The 17,254-nt window shown below is 38.8% G+C and overlaps 1 protein-coding gene across 1 annotated transcript in view; it reads right to left on the bottom strand.

Annotated features, from left to right (window-relative positions):
• The window catches only part of EXOC4 (exocyst complex component 4), an 813,795-nt gene that overhangs the window by 54,627 nt on the left and 741,914 nt on the right, over window positions 1-17,254 (bottom strand). The window contains exons 15-17 of the mRNA XM_081244856.1: window positions 16,485-16,626; window positions 7,187-7,365; window positions 4,166-4,325 (exon numbers count right to left, since the gene is read on the bottom strand). Coding sequence (XP_081100982.1) covers window positions 4,166-4,325; window positions 7,187-7,365; window positions 16,485-16,626 — 481 coding nt within the window. The remainder of the gene's footprint in view (window positions 1-4,165; window positions 4,326-7,186; window positions 7,366-16,484; window positions 16,627-17,254) is intronic.

The raw sequence follows: 17,254 nt of genomic DNA, 5'->3' as shown, positions 1-17,254 counted from the left end.
TGTTGAATGAATGAATGAATAAAAGGATGAGGAAGCTTTCTTATGTGTTAGAACCTTACCACTTCCTGAACCTTAGCTTTCATTTCCTTATCTGTGTCAGATTAAAGAATGAGAGATACCAGTCTAAAGAAAACCAAAAGGACCACAAAATCAAGGAGAGATAATAGAGGCAACAGGAGAGAGAAAGGAGAAAAGAGAGGCAACTGTAATGAGAGAGATAGATACAAAAGGGAGAATGGGGGAAGAGATGGAAGTACTAGGAAGAGAACTCTGGGATTTATTTTTTTGTTCAATAATGGCTTCACTTGAACTATAGAGATTGCCAGATCCACCCTGGGAACTTCAGTGCCCATTCAGACTTCTCCCATTACTCCTGGACTCCTGGGTTGATTCGAAGCACAAGACAGCTCAGGGTAAGATGATCTCTGATGAAGGCAACTAAAGAGCACACTCGTAGAGGCTTTCTACTTTCTAGTTAGTCTGTAGTGATTTTCCAGGACAAAGCCTCTTTTCGAGTCTGAAAAATCAGCGGTTGGGTCAAAAGGGTCAAAACCATAGCAGAGAAAATTACCATAGGGGTCAGGGTCTCTCTGCAATTCTGGTCATGTTATAGGTTATCTTGATCCTTTGCTTATCCAAGATTTATCCCTGTTAGAGATTAGCTGGAGCAAAGGTGTGTATGAAAAAAGAGACAACTCAACAATACCACTGAGTAGTGGTTTACCACTACTCAACAATACCGCTGAGTAAAAGAGTCAGCATAAATGGAATCAGTCCAGATCTCTCATTTCTTTATTACGGAAGGAGTGTTCTATGTTCCACTGGCCAGGAAGGCTATGAAAGTAAAAAAACTACAAGAGCCTTGCAACTTCTTGTTAAATAAGTTTTCTGACACATGGCAACTAGTGATTAATTACTGTGTTAGAAGATAACATTCCTATAGAGATTTGCTGGAAATACAGATGCTGTCTATGCTTGATTAGACATTGCTTAAGGAATGCTGAGACACACTGCTGCTACAGTCTATTATTTCTGACTGTTTTGGTATCGCTGTTATATTTATTTTACATAGCTTCACATTCAGTAGAATTGATAGAGCCCATTTCATAAAACCTGTCCCTACCAAAAACAAGAACAGAAAAAAATAAGGCTATGAAGTGTGTTTATGTATATGTGTATGTATGAGAGCGAGAGAAAATGAAGGAGAAAGAGACTATGAACAGTAGGGACGTAATACTCCTTTTTGTGACACTTTCTCTCTACAAAGAAAGAATTGCAAGGGAGATGCTCTGTTTCTCATAAGCCAGTAAGAAAACTGACCCACGTCAGCTGGTTAAAACGTTCAGGGCATTAAAGATAAACTAAACTTCGTCATTATCCAAATTCTTTACCACAAAAAGAAGTCTTGATTTGATACCTAGTCATTCATCCAATACACAAAATGAGCACTTACTCTGGTCCATGCACCTAGGAAACAGAAAAAATCTGGGCTTCCTGGAGCTTACAAGTCTGGTAAAGATGTGTCTTTTGGGGCTTCCCTGTTGGTGCAGTGGTTAGGAGTCCACCTGCCAATGCAGGGGACACGGGTTCGAGTCCTGGTCCAGGAGGATCCCACATGCTGCGGAGCAACTAGGCCCGTGTGCCACAACTACTGAGCCCACATGCCTAGTGCCCGTGCTCCACAACAAGAGAAGCCACCGCAATGAGAAGCCTGCACACCACAACAGAGTAGCCCCCTCTCGCCACAACAAGAGAAAGCCCGCACGCAGCAACAAAGACCCAACACAGCCAAAAATAAATAAATAAAATAATTAAAAAAAATTTTTGTGTCTTTTGAGCTGAGATCAGGACAGAATCATCCAATGCTATATACTTAAGCTAGCCTATCTCCTCTCATAATCCATTAAGAGTAGTAATAGCAGTACCTCTCCCAAGAGGTCACATTTCAGCTTATACCTACTTCTTTGGATACCACTCCCAAATCCAACTGTGAAAGGCATGGTTTTGCTGAAGAATTGCTTTGCCAGTATATGGCCCATTGATGCCAACCTCAATACTGCCCAGTCAACATTTCATTATTCAGATGCTAGTGTTTTTACATGTGTTCGGGCCCCATACTGTCTGCCAAAAGCTGTGTTAATTTACTTATTTCAGCTAAAAAAAAAAATCATTTAAAAAAAGGATGATTGAATTTAGGAATTATATTCCTCAGAGAATTAATAATGCTTCTCTGTATCCCTCAGGCCTCCATGTTCTTATCTTCCCCTTGTCAATGTTATTATGAATAGACTAATTCAATAATGAGATCCTTCCCCATCAGAGAGACCAAATAAATGCAGCACTCAGTCACACCTGGTTTCCCTAATCTGAGCAAGGAACGCTTTCCAACAAATTTAGCCTATAATAGGGAATTTAATGAACACACACACAAAGAGAAAGAAAGACAGGGAAGGAGGGCAGAAAAGCAGAACAACAGGGTAGCAGTGGAACAAATGGAGGGACACGTTGGAGAAGACACAGTTTAAAAGTGAAGATACGTGGTTATACAATTTCAACACAGAGATCCTAGCATAGATGTCTTAATAATTGTCCAAGTAATAGAACATTTCATCATCCCCTTCAGTGTCTCAACAATTATTTCAAATTTTCTTGAACTTCTGTAAGAATCAAAAAATCAAGTGAAAAGACACAGAAATACTAAATATTAGGTAGGAGCATTCTGGACTATTAAAAACAAAAGACTTCCTCGCCATAAAGGAGTTCATGGAATAATTCATCTGGGTATAATCGTCAATAAAGCACCAACACCATAATCATTATCCATCCTGTTCAAAATTGAGGTTTTCATTACAGCTCGAAAGGTCCACTGATTTAAAAAAGGTATGGCTAGTGTTGATACCATAGGAAGAGAGAATAAAATTAACTCTTGTATTTGAAAAAGTGTATTATAAGGAAACACTAAAAACTGAGATCAGCAATCCTAGAAAAGAGAAAGTGAAAATGCTTTTTAAAAAAGAACCTTCAATTACATAAAGGAACAGTGCGAATAGTGATGAATAACCATTTTCCCCCCAGTGAAAAAAAGAAGGGGGGATGGGTTTCAACTGGGAAAGATAGAAGAGATGAGGAAACAGATTCATGTAAAAATACATTCAACACGTTATTTAGGATGAGAGAAAATGTAAAAGATCCAAATATCTACAAATCTGAATATACATAAGTAAATAAATTATGGTTTACTTACTCCATGGATCATTTGTTCAGGTGTTAAAAATAATACTTTCAAGGGATATTAATGGGTATGGGAAAAACCATGCTTTCACAGATTATTATTGATATAGGAAAATGCAATTAAATGAGTAAGAAACCCATTAACAATTTTGTAAAGAGAAATGATATGCATGCCCATGAGAAAACTCACCTAGACACACAGCACACGTACAAAAACCAGGAGAAAGTATATCAAATATCATAGTCTCTAGATTAAAAGTTTATGACTAATGTTTATATATTCTTCTTTATATTTTATGTTACATATTTTATGCAATGAGTATATATTACTTTAACAATTAGAAAATAAAGTTACTAAAGTTCTGTAGTAAAAGAACTTAGGTTAGACAATAGGAAAAACTACCTGTTTAAGAATTGTTAAACATCCAATAGAATTTTAGAGAATTACCTTCTCTACAACCAAAGTACATCTATTTGTTCCATTTTTTTCCTTTTTTTGAAATTGACCTATAATTGACATATTAGTTTCAGATGTACAACATAATAATTCAATATATGCATATATTGTGAAATGATCATCACAATAAGTTTAATTAACATCCATCACTTCTGTTTCATATTTTTTTTTTTTTTTGCGGTATGCGGGCCTCTCACCACTGTGGCATCTCCCGTCGCAGAGCACAGGCTCCGGACGCTCAGCGGTCATGGCTCACGGGCCCAGCCGCTCCGCGGCATGTGGGATCTTCCCGGACCGGGGCACGAACCCGTGTCCCCTGCATCGGCAGGCGGACTCTCAACTGCTGCGCCACGAGGGAAGCCCTCATTTTTTTTTAAACTAAGTTTTTAAGTACTAAGAACCCATTTTTAAAAATGACTTGATAGACAATGAGGCCTTGGCTTTGGTACAGGAACTGAGCCCAATCTTTCCTCCTACCTTGCAAAGTCCAGGTCTGCCTCCCGAGACATGGTGATGTTGGTCAAATTCTGCTGAAGGACAAAAATGTTCCTACACATCTTCTTGATGCCAGACTCACTGATGCGCCTGAAGTACTGGGCGCCGTTAATAAGGATGCAGGAGATCAGGTGTCCTAGGCCTGAGGGATCAGCACAGGGCAGTGGGGAGGAAAGAGAAGACGGATTAGTGCCATCTTGCATAAACCGACACAGGATTTCTCTCTTCTACTGATCAGAAAATTTAAATGACCGAGGAAAACTTATTTCTGATGGTTGGACCAGCTGATCTTACAGTGATTTCAGAGTATTTACACAGTGCCCAAGTAGTTACAAATGGGGAGACTTTCTGCTGGCAAAAAATCTGGTATATCTGCAGCTCCAGCACTGCCATATACAGTTAAAGCCACCATTCCAGGGCTTAGAGTACATGCCAGGTTGTTTTAAACTACTGAAGTGCAAAGAACTCTTGTTTTTCTGTACAGTTATTTTAAAGCGGAGAAGAACACAGGTAAATATGATGATCTGTTTGGTCTCCTTTTCCTCCTACAAAACAGGTAGGGGTGTACTTTTGGCTCAAAAGTTGATTGGCAACCTACATAAGTAAAAATAAGAAAATGGGCTATTGGCATTAATGTTACTACACCTCAACACTGACAATGGAGTGTACTTCTAAAGTAGTAACTGGAGAGAATGCAATCAGAAACAAAGTGCAAAGGAAAAGCATATCATGCAGTAACTGTGGAGCTCCTACAAGACACCTGTGCACTTCTCTGGGGTATCATAAGTGATTTGTTCTCATCGCCAAAGGACTGTCTTAAGGTCTATGAAATTCAGCAAAGGGCTGGGTAGTACATCAACAAACTAGGAGGTCCCATTCAGGTTATCCTAGGTAATGAAGTTGAGGAATGCTGGTTGAGAACAACCCAAGGCACATGTGGGTTACCATTCTTAGAAGTTAGACTTTAATTCTAAATACTTGGAAATAAGTAAACCTCTCTTCCTTCTTTTTCTCTTATTCTTACAAAGTTGGACTCTGGCAAGATGTTCTCCCCAGAATTCTAAAGTTAGTCTGACTAGTCACAAGCGGTCTACTATTTTTGTCTCAGGGCGTAATTTCAGGGTCAATGGCTCCTTCTGTCTTCAGAATGAGTTTTCCCTTGATTCGGATAAATATAGAAAAAGGACAGGAGAAGGCACTGTCTCTTGCTTCAGCTACACTCACCCAGTGTTGCTTCAAGACCACAAATTCGCATGTATGTGCTACTATTTGAAAGCGAAGTAAAAAGCTTTTCACTCGAAGGGAAAGAAACACACACATGGATTTTACATTTAAAGCAAGACAGTTTATGTGAACAATCTCTGTAGGTTATTTTGCTGTGATTCTCCTGAGCCCATAACTTCACGCAGAATTTTGTTCTGCAGTGCTTTAGTGTGGTCTGCCCTACGTGTAGGCTATGAGGCAATGCAATGCTTGTAGAGAATAATAAATAAAGAAATAAATGTATACACCAATTAAGTATAAGCAATTATAATAATAAACCAATTAAAAGTTGGCTGCTTTGTATTATCACTATACATCAGGAATTCGAAACAATATCTGTGATTAAAATACTCCTTAGAAAAATAATAAAATAAAATACTCCTTCTTGACACACCAAGAAGACTGAGACCACTGCCACCTCCCCAACTTGGGAAACTCAATGTTATATCTTTTGAATTTAGAAAGTGATATCACAGAGGGATAGCTAGCTTTTTAAACAGGAATCCTCAAATTTATGATTTTTTTATAGTTAAAATCTCAGAGGATTATACCTGTTCTCAAGAAGATGTTGCTGCCCAGCAGAATTAGATGTTAAGAAATGTCTGGTCAAAATGAGGAAACCTCTGGGATGTGAATGTTGATATGTGGGGCTTGGAAGAGCCACTGTCAAGAGCCTGAGGGGAATTCTGTGTAGTCAGGAAAGTGATTTCTTAGATGTGCCCTGTACCGTCAAGCTACAGAGTATGGCTGCAGTCTCCAATTCACAGAGCCATGGGGCTAATAGCTAACCTTTTCATACTTTCTGGCTAAAGTCTTTTAGGGATACTCCCCTTCAGAATAGATCTCCATCACTATAATTTAATGGGAAAACAGAATTTTTTTAGGGGGCAAGGGGTCCACATTTGCTAGAACAGAACCATTTCATAAAGCAAGACATGGTCATGGGTTGACACTCTCTTTCCATCTTTAGGCTGCCACAATCCTTTGCACTAAATACCTTCTTAATTGTTTTAAATAACACTGGCTCAGTTCTGTGAGATGCCACAGATACTTTTGGCCCCCAAATCCACATATAAACCAAGCAGAACAAGAAAAAAAGGGGATATAATTTGAAATCCTAAGAGGGGTCCTTTGGAGGGATTCATCATGAAAATGATTTGGCTGGCGGTGCATTTTTTTAAATGTTGAAGGCGAATGCCTTTGGAAAGGACTTTCACACCCTTCCTTACTTGCTTGACCCTGAAGGCATTTATGGATGCAGCCTTCTTAAAACTGCTGCTCATCAGAGGTTTCTGTTTTGTTCAGACAACAACTCATTCTCTGAGAGAAAACTTCCCCTTCCAGTGATAATTTTAGCCAATGAGGGGATCTTTCAGGGTTGTCTCTGTATGGCGTGTGTGTGTTTCTTTTTCCTTTATGAGTTCCTCTTGAGTTAATCTGTGGTCCACTCCACACATTTACCCAGCTCTCATGAGCAGCATGTCAAGGGGGCAGCCTGGCTGCCATCTGCCTTATCTCGGATTAAATCTCCTTATGAAGAAGGAGCGGATGGAAGCCATGTTGTTGCCTACCTAGACACACACGCAGAGGCTAGGTACTGCAGCTTTAATCCAAAAGGAAAAACAAACAAAAAATCAACCACCTTTTCCTACAAGTTCTGAACTTCAGGAATAGGGAAAATCAGGAAAACCTTCACCTTTCCTTCCTCCCAAACTCCCAGGGACAGAGGCAGGGTCTGACCTTCAAATATATACTGGAACTTGTGCTGCTGGAGGCTGGCACTCATGGCTTCCTCAATGGCGCTGATGTCTTTGTTGAGCTTGACCACCAGAGGGTCATAATCCATACTTTCCACATTAGCAACAATGGCATAGTTCCCCTCCTTCGCAAGAGGGATGAGATAGTGGAAACAGTGAACCCTGAAAGGGAGAGAGATGGGGAAAGCAGTTAGGAATAAGCCTTTCTGATGCAAATAACCATCTTCTTGTGAAGAACACCCCAAAATTTAAGACAGCAGTGGCCCTGTACATTTTTATGTATCCCTCCCCCTTTTCACCAGAAAGCCTTCTAAGTTATTCTATAGAAAAAGTGAGTGATCTCAAACAAGTCAGCTTCTGTGATCCTCGCTTGTTTAATCCATACATTGGGGGTGTGGAGTAGGTGAGCTCTAAAATCCTTTCCACGACAAGACTGTTTGCCTAGAGTGAAAAGCATTATCTCTTTCAAGCAGATACTGTTGTAGTGAAAATGAGAGGCAGAGGTCACAGATCTTTGAAACTTTGGTTTCAATTGCCATTTACTAGCTATGTGACTTCAGGCCAGTTACTTTCTCTCTCTAGGCCTCAGTTTCCTTATCTGTAAAATGGGGATGATAACAACACATACCTCATAAGGTGCTCCGAGGAGCTACTACATAGAAAGAGTATAGAGCACAGGGACTGGCAATATTATATTTATTATTGTTAATCTATTACTTAACCAAAACACTTACTGAACACGTATGCATGTGTTAGAAATTGTGCTAGGCCCTGGGAATGCAAGACACAGTTTGTGCCATTAAAAACTCCACAGCCTAATGGGGATGACCAAGAAAAAAATGACCAAAAGATGACAGTTTCTCACTCAGGAGCATGTGTACCCAGGGTGCCATGGAAGTTTGCAGAGGAAAGGTTCAGAACAGGAGGTGAAACCTGTCATAGCGGACATATCTGAGTGAGCTTGAGGAAGGAGTACATTCCTATGTTGAAATGCCCCGAGTCAGTCTGATAATGTAAAACTCTTAGGTTCTTTTTGGTAGGTATCACTAACTGCCAAGGAACTCTGAGATGGGTAAGGATTGGCTACTCCATAACCCCTGTATTAAGCTGTAATAAAAGACGTTTCAGGCCAAATAATTCTACCATTCATACAGGTATTTATTAAAAACAAACATACAAAACCCTTGCACCATCCATTGGCAGGCATAGTTGAAACAGGTTGTTCTGTAAGCTTAGTGATTGTTTTAGGTTCTCTGTCTGATCTTGACATGGAAGGTTGACTGGAAGTAGACATGATGACAATTCAGAGTTAGGATTCTGTTATGCTTAGAGTTGGCATCAGGTAACAAGAAATATTCCTAAACAAACAGCCACAGCCTTGGGCATCATCCCTAATGATGCAACTATAGGCTTAACCATAATTTTTCTTTTTTTAAGTCAGGTTTATTGACAGATAATTTACAAACAGTAAATTCACCCATTTTAGTGTACAGTTTTATGAGTTTTGACAAATGCAACCAGTTGTATAAGCATCAGCATAATCAAATTATGGAACAATACCATCACCTCCAGAATTCCCTTGTGCCACCCTTGAAGTCAACCCCTTCTTATACCCCAAGGCTCTTGCAGCCACAGCTCTATTTTCAGTCCCCACAGTTCTGTCTCTTCCAGAATGCCATATAAATGCAATCATACAGCATGCAGCCTTTGGGGTTTGGCTTCTTTCAATCTGAGATTTATCCATGTTGCTGTTCATTCCTTGTTATTGCTGAGTGGCCTCCTGCATATGGATGTGCTACCATTTAACCCTTCACCAGCTAACATCTGGGTTGTTTCTAGTTTGGGGTGATTATGAATAAAGCTGCTTCGTGTATAGGTTTTTGTGTAAATATAAAATTTCCTTTTTCTTGCGTAAATATCTACAAGTGGGATTGCTGCATCATATGGTAAATATACGTTTAATTTTATAAGAAACTGCCAAACTGTTTTCCAAAGCAGCTGTGCTATTTTGCTTTCCTACTACCAATGTACAAGAGTTCCAGTTGCCCCACATCCTCAAAAGCACTTACTGCTGTCAGTTTTTTTTTTAATTTAAGCTTTATGGAGGTCTAATTGACATTAAATTATAAGATATTTAGTGTATGCCATGGTAATTTGATATATGTACACCCTGTGAAAGGATTCCCTTCATCTAGTTAATTAACACACGCATCACCTCACATATTTAGCCTTTTTTTTTTAACATCTTTATTGGAGTATAATTGCTTTACAATGGTGTGTTAGTTTCTGTTTTATAACAATAAGAACATGAAGTACTACTCTCTCAGCAAATTTCAATTATACAATACAGTGTTATCAACTATAGTCATTCTGGTTTACATTAGATCCTCAGACCTTATTTATCTTAGAGCTGAAATTTGTACCCTTTTACCAGCCACTTCCTATTTCCCTCATTCTCCAGCCACCACTTTTCTACTCTGTTTCTGTGATTTTTTTTAAAAAAAAGATTCCACATATAAGTGATACCATGCAGTAGTTGTCTTTCTTTGTCTAGCTTATTTCTCTTAGGATAATGTCCTCAAGTGCTTATCAATTAAAAAAATTTTTTTAAGTCATTCTAATAGATGTATAGTGGTGTCTCATTGGGGTTTTAATTTGCATTTTCCTAGTGACTAATGATGCTGGACATATTTTCATGTGTTTATTTGCCATCCATACATCTTTTTTTTAAATAATTTTTTTTTGATTCGGACCATTTAAAAAGTCTTTACTGAACTTGTTACAATACTGCTTCTGTTTTATGCTTTGTTTTTTTGGCCAAGGGGCATGTGGGATCCCAGCTCCCTGACCAGGGATCGAACCTGCACTCCCTGCATTGGAAGGCGAAGTTCCAACCCACCAGACTGCCAGGGAAGTCCTGCCATCTATATATGTTTGTGTTCACATCATTTGCCTTATTTTTTTATTGACTTGTTTTCGTATTATTGACTTTTGAGAGTTCTTTATATATGCTGGATACAAGTTGACATGCATTTTGTAAACATTTTCTCCCAATCTTTGGCTCATCTTTTCATCTTAACAATGTCTTTCAAAGAATTGTTTTAAATTTTTTTTTTTTTTTTTTTTTTTTTGCGGTACGCGGGCCTCTCACTGTTGTGGCCTCTCCCGTTGCGGAGCACAGGCTCCAGACGCACAGGCCCAGCGGCCATGGCTCACGGGCCCAGCCGCTCCGCGGCATATGGGATCCTCCCAGACCGGGGCACGAACCCGTATCCCCTGCATCGGCAGGCGGACTCTCAACCACTGCGCCACCAGGGAGGCCCTTGTTTTAAATTTTGATGAAGTTTAATTTACCAGTTTTTTCTTTTATGGGTGGTACTCTGGGGGTCAGCTTTAAGAAATCTTTGCCCAAACAAAGTTACAAATATTTCTTCCTATATTTGCTTCTAGGAGTTTTATAGTTTGAGGTTTTACCTTTAGAGCTATGATCCATTTTAAGCTAAGTTTTACAAAGGATGTGCTATATTTTTATAACCTGCTCATGGAAGGGAATCCAAGTATCTTGACTACTAGTTCATTTTCATGATAGGTGATCACCTTAACAGTTGCTAATCAACTAATGATTAATTTTGCCAATAAAAACTCATTCTGACACTCATGTACTAATTATTAAAGTATATGGTTTTGATCAGGATACCAGTAACGGCATCAGTTGCAGTCCCTCCAGAATGTGACATTTTTGATATAATGAAAGTTGATCAACCCTGGAGTGGGATTCAAGCCTAGGGAAACTGATTGCTACTGTGGTTGAAATTTAAACTAAGTAACTCTTAGTTGAAAATAAAATCAAGCCATTAATGCTAAAGTATTTTTACAGTAAATTATAGACATTACAACCTCAGACGATGGGAAGACCATATATCAATACAAAGGCATGAGGGTGTGAATGGAGGACAGTTTTAAGGAATGACCAAAAGTTCCTTTCAGTACATACAGATCACATGACAGAGGCATGAGGTGAGCTTGGGGAGATGGGCAGGGGCCAGGTCATCATAAGCTTTGAGGCCGTCTAAGGACTCTGGACTTTATGTGAGAAGTCACAGGGAGTCTTAAGAGGATTTTAAGAGGTGAAATCATATAATCAGATATGAGCTTTTGCAAGATGACTCTGCGCAGTATAAAGGGTGAATTAATGGTGGAGAATGGTAGAAATTAGAAGTAGAGACTACTTAGGAAATTACTATGAATTGGAGGTGAGTGCTTATGAGATCCTGACATGAGTGGCAGAGAGGAGAGATAAAAACTGTTTTAAGATATTATCTTCCTCTCCCAAAATGATTAGAGATGAAAAGAAATTAAAATAGTCATTGGCAAATATCAAATTCAGAAAAACTTTTTTTTCTTTTTCTTTTGAATTCTCTCATGTTGTTGCTGACCTTAACACAACTTTGGCATTAAGGTTTTCTGCAAATATTGCTGATTACACAGCGGGATGGTTGATTTTCAGAAAGTGCACACTTAGGATACCAACAGCGACAGGCAGTTACTGTTCAACCCACTTAGAACCCTCCTGATGGTGAGAGAAATCAGCTGATAAAGGTGACATACTTAGCATCTTAGACTCAAATGGAAACTTAATTTTCTTCTTCTAAAGTTCAAATAGAAAAAAAAAACCTCAACAATTTTTAATGGTCTCACCATGTCTTTCATCTCTTGGGGTTGTCACATGCCTTATGATTCAAACTGTAAAAAAGCACTGCTTAGTGGTTAAATGTGACCTACAGTGACACAGGTAAAATGTCACATGCTCTTTGGATGGGTCCTTCAACACAGAACCTACTGGATTTGAGAACCCTTTTCTTTTTTTTTTTTTTTTTAGTGAAACAAATAAAGTGTTTATTAGGAGGAAAAAGAGTATGTGTGGATAGACACACAGGTAGGGAGAACCCTTTTTGGTTTTAACTTTAACAATGTTAAAGAAAAAGATGGGCTATGGATATAAAATATTTGAGGAAATAAGACAAATTTTTGGCATTTGAAGTTGTTCTGGACTTGCTAGCTTTCCCCATTAATTTATTCCCATTAAGTTTTTTTTGTCCATTCTATCTGTGCTCTCTTATTATAGTGGCTTCTCAGGTAAAAGTGCTAGACACAGTGCCTAACTAGCCACTTCTTCATTGTACCAGCTCCTGGACCACAGGGCCTAAGTTCTAATTCTCCTTTACAGCGGGATGGGGACAAAACAAACCTTAGCTGATGATGATGACAAGGATGATGCTGGCCATGCAGTCTTTGTATCTCTTAAATACATGTCATGGACTGCCAAGTGAAAATGATCTCCAAACCAATTCATTTTCTTTTAATGAGCAACAGGTTTTGTTTGGGGAACCCACACTTACTTTATCTGGGTTTGATTTCAAACCAGCTAATTCTCGAGAGCCACTGAGCGCTTATTATGCAGCAGGACTGTTCCAGGTTCTGGAGCCAGAGCAGTGAAGGAGGCACACCTGATTCCTGCCTTCTATGTGCTAATGGTTTCTTCCACAGTCACCCACCGTGGGTGCCCAGAGCACTTAGCCATCTCCTCTATTCTAGCTTTGGACAACTACAGTAATGTTTTATTTGAGATTTTCCTTATTCATTTTCTATCATCAACTGTACAAACAAACAGAAGCTTGTTACTGTGACAAGGAATGAATAAAATGTGTCAACATTCACTATCTGAGCCGAACATGGAGGGTTCTGTCTAGTTTTTTGTACCATACTTGAACAGGAACAAAGACAATCTGGAGCACATTCATAGGAAAGCAACCTGAATGTTGAAACCATGTTAAATGAAGACATAAGGAAATTTAATTTGGAAAAAATAAGCATGTTTAGTGTTTTCACTTAAAGTCAGGGAAAGATAATTCTGCATCCAGGACTCTAAAACTCAGTCTTTTTTTTTGTTATTTATTCTTAAAATGATCTTTTTCTGTTTTTAAACTAATGATGAAGGAGATATAGCATTAGGTGTTACAGCATTGAATGGTTTCTTGTAAAGTTAATAAACAATGACTAAAATATGTTCAGCATTATTAAGAACAGTACTGCCAATATGTACAAAAATAAAAAGGGCAGGATAGAGGTCAAGGATTGAAAAGATCTTACTCAAAGACCTTTGAGTAAGGCAAAGATGCCTTGAAAGTATCCCACTTGGAATTAACTACACTACAAGCTGATAATTCCAAATGAAGAACACACCGTGAACCCACACAGCCAATGGTATAAATTCCAGGAGCTGTGATGGTAATTAATTTGATGTTCCCTTGTTTTTCTATGCAACCCAGGTAACAGAAGCATCAGAGTGTTACTGGGTGTTTTTTTTCCCCCATCGATTGCGTTTATCTTATTCACAGAAAATACCCGATTTATTTCACTGTCAGCTTGTAAATAAATAGAAAAGAAATCTAAAACTTATCATAAAACAAATCAGAAATCATAGAGGAAAAGTCTTTATTTCTCAACAACTGAATGTAAGAAATAAGATCAGAAATAATGCTGAGTAAAATAGACTCGAAATCTACCATGCTACTTCAGTTGCCCTACTCAAAGGTCTTCACAAGCAATACAGAAGTAACTCACCGGACAAGATAATGAAGAATGAAAAAAGCAAGCGCATACAAAAGAAGTGACATCAACAATACATTATCAAGTAAGCTTTGCCTGAGCGCACCTGCAAGATAGCCAAGTTCTAACAGGAGTCCAAACATACACACCAAAATCCTAATTACATTTTTAAAACCTAAATCTACTAAAGACTCGAAACAAAAAGGCAATACTCGATCAACTTTAATAATGTCTCACAGTAATACAGAAGAAAATGTATTACTATACACTTTCTGATCCTGAGGTTTTTTGACCCTGATGTTTCAAAACTATATATCCAACTGTCTATTTGACATTGGTACCCAGATGTCTAATAAGCATCTCAAACCAAACATCACCAAAATGGAATTCTTGATTTCTACCCCTCCCCCAACCTTTCTCAGTCCCTCAGTCTTTCTCACCTCACTCAATGGTCTTGGCATCCACACAGTTTTGCTCTGTGGTTTCCCTGGAGTCCTGGCCCCAAAGCTGTGGTTTTCCTGGAGTCCTTTCTTTCTCTCACTGCCACCAGTCCTGCACCCAATCCAATCTATCAATATATCAGCTCTACCTTGAGACCATGTCCCAAATCCAACACTTCTCATGCCTTCACCTCTGTCATTCTGGTGCTCATATCTGGTCTTAACTGACCCCTCTGCAACTTTTTTGCATACAACAGCCAGCGTGATCTTTTAAAAATGTGGATGAGTGAATGCATGAATGAATATCTCCCCCTTCTTAAAACCTTCTAATAGCTTCTTGATGCACTTAGAATAAAATATGAACTCATGCTGTACAGCAGAGAATGGCACAACACTGTAAATCAACTACACTTCAATAAAAAAAATAAAACAATCTGAACTCTTCACGTGGTCTGTAAGACCCTATAATGAGTCGGGATCCATGACCCCACGTGATCAGGCTCCAGCCCGCCTCTTTACCTTTCCTTCCACACCTCCCCACCTCCTTATTCACTGGGCTACAGTCATACTGGATTCCTCTCTGTTCCTCAAATCTGCCAGTTTGGTTTTGTCTCAGGACCTCGTGAGTGCCCCCCCTGCCTGAAATTCTTTTCCACTAGGTCATTGGACAGATGGCTCCTTCTTGGTACCTTGTCACAACTTCCCTGACCATTTTATCTATGAAACAAAATACCAGATCCCCCTTTCTCGTCAACCCTAGCCATTCTCTGCACTGTCCAGTATAACAATAGCTACAAGTGGCCATTGAACACTTGTAATGTGACTAATCCAAATTTTGACGGGCTGTGGCGTAAAAGATGCAGTAGATTTCAAAGGCTTAGGACAAAAAAATGCAAAATAGATCAATAATTTTTATGTTAATTCCACGTTGAAATGATAATATTTTGGATATACTGAGTTGGATAAAATATATTATGATTTACGTGTTTCTATATTTTCAAATGGAACCATTAGAATATTTAAATTATTTATGTGGTTCACATGCGTAGCTCCCTTTATATTTCTATTTGATAGCGTGGTTTAATTCCATTCTGCTATTTTATTTTTTTAGTTATACTAAGCTGAAATTTCCCTTTTTATTTACTCACTGGCTGTTCACCCCAATTAGAATGTAGCTCTATGAAAGTAGGGACCTTGAGTGTTTTTGTCATTGTTGTCTCCCAATTCTTAGACCACTGTCTGGAACAAAGATGGCACGCAATAAATATTTATTGAATGAATAAATAAATGATTGGCGACTTTCTAGTCTTTTCTTCCTACCATTTCCAGAGGTGTGATAATAGAGTCTACCAAAGCTAATCAGAATATTCTACACTTCAGGGGAAGAAGCAAGAGTCCAAGAATATCATATCTTGGAAACTTCTTGAATTATGATTGAACTTAATGTCTTCAATTGGGTTTTAGGTTCTTTTTTTAAAAATATTTATTTCTTTATTTGGTTGCACAGGGTCCTAGTTGCGGCAGGTGGGCTCCTTAGTTGCAGCTCCAGAGCTCCTTAGCTGTGGCTTGCCAGCTTCTTAGTTGTGACGTGTGAACTCTTAGTAGTAGCATGAATATGGGATCTAGTTCCCTGACCAGGGATCAAACTTGGGCCCCCTGCATTGGGAGCGTGGAGTCTTATCTACTGCGCCACCGGAGAAGTCTCGGTTTTAGGTTCTTAAAGAAAGGGATCATGGTTCTGGCATCTGTATACTCCCTTCTTAGTATAGATTAGCATAGTACCTTACTAAAAATATCAATGGCAATAAAGTCATCATAGTCGAAAAGCTACCATATTTTGAGCACTTACTCTGTGGCAGGCGTTGTACATATTACTTATCATTTCATTTATAAAATCTCTAAGATAGAAATTACTGTTCCTATTTTTAAGAGGAGGAAACTGAGTTAGTAAAGTTAATTAACTGACTTAAGATGGCCTAGCCATCTGGTCTAGACATTCCAATCTAGATCATTCTGATGTCATAGGCCATGCAAACTCCAAACCACCATATTCACAATACACCATGTGCTTAAAAACTTTAACAGTGACTAACACTAAAAATCATTTTCAGTGTAAAAAAAGGACATCTATAATACGAACCAAAAATGATAGTGATACTCTCCAGACATAAGCGAGTGATTTTTGACTCACAGTGCAATTAAATCATAGTCTTGTGCTTGGCTGTGTCATACCTGACTTCCAGGTGTAGGACCAGCAAGCAGCGGTCAGCCATATCCTGGAAAGATTTTGCAAGTTCGCTCAGAGTCTGCACGATCTGCTCTGACACTGGTGGGAGATCCACGTTCACGTGGTTATCTTGAGCAGGAGACAGATCTGAAAGAAGGGGTGAGGACAAAACACCAATCATTTCATTAGATGCCTACAGATATTTTTTGAAATGACATATGATTTTGTTGTTCATCATGTTGTTTTTATCAATTTGGCTAAGGCTAGTGTTGGCAGCATCAGACATCTGAGACATGACAGACTATTTCGGTACTTGATTAAACATAAAAGCCCAGCTGATTGTCTTGCATCAATTCACAGAATGACAGAAACAGGAACTCAGAGTTGGAAGTGAACTTAGTAATCTAGCCCAACCATGTGGTCTATGCTTGTGTTATTTGTACATCTTCAAGTGGCTGTTCAGCTTCTGGTTGCACACCCACACAAATGTTTGTGAAAGGAAACTCAACTCCTCTTGCGGCCGCCTATTCCATCTAAGAAAGATATGACCATCTTACATCAAGCCATGTCTGTTGTCATTGACTTCTAATCATTGGCCCTGGATCTGCCAACTTAACAATCACTCTTACTTGTGTCAGTACTTCTAGTACTAAAGATATCTCTTTTGGCTTCCCTGAAGTCTTCTCCTTTTTGGGCTAAATGTCCCCAGACTTTCAACTATTCTCCAAATAATCCAACTGAGTCATTTTATAATTCTCATAATGCACTGAAAAAA

The sequence above is a fragment of the Mesoplodon bidens genome (assembly GCF_964165515.1).
Source record: "Mesoplodon bidens genome assembly, chromosome: 9".
NCBI lineage: Eukaryota > Metazoa > Chordata > Mammalia > Artiodactyla > Ziphiidae > Mesoplodon > Mesoplodon bidens.
The sequence above is the reverse complement of the archived record's forward strand: the minus strand, read 5'-3'. Positions and strand labels throughout refer to the sequence as shown.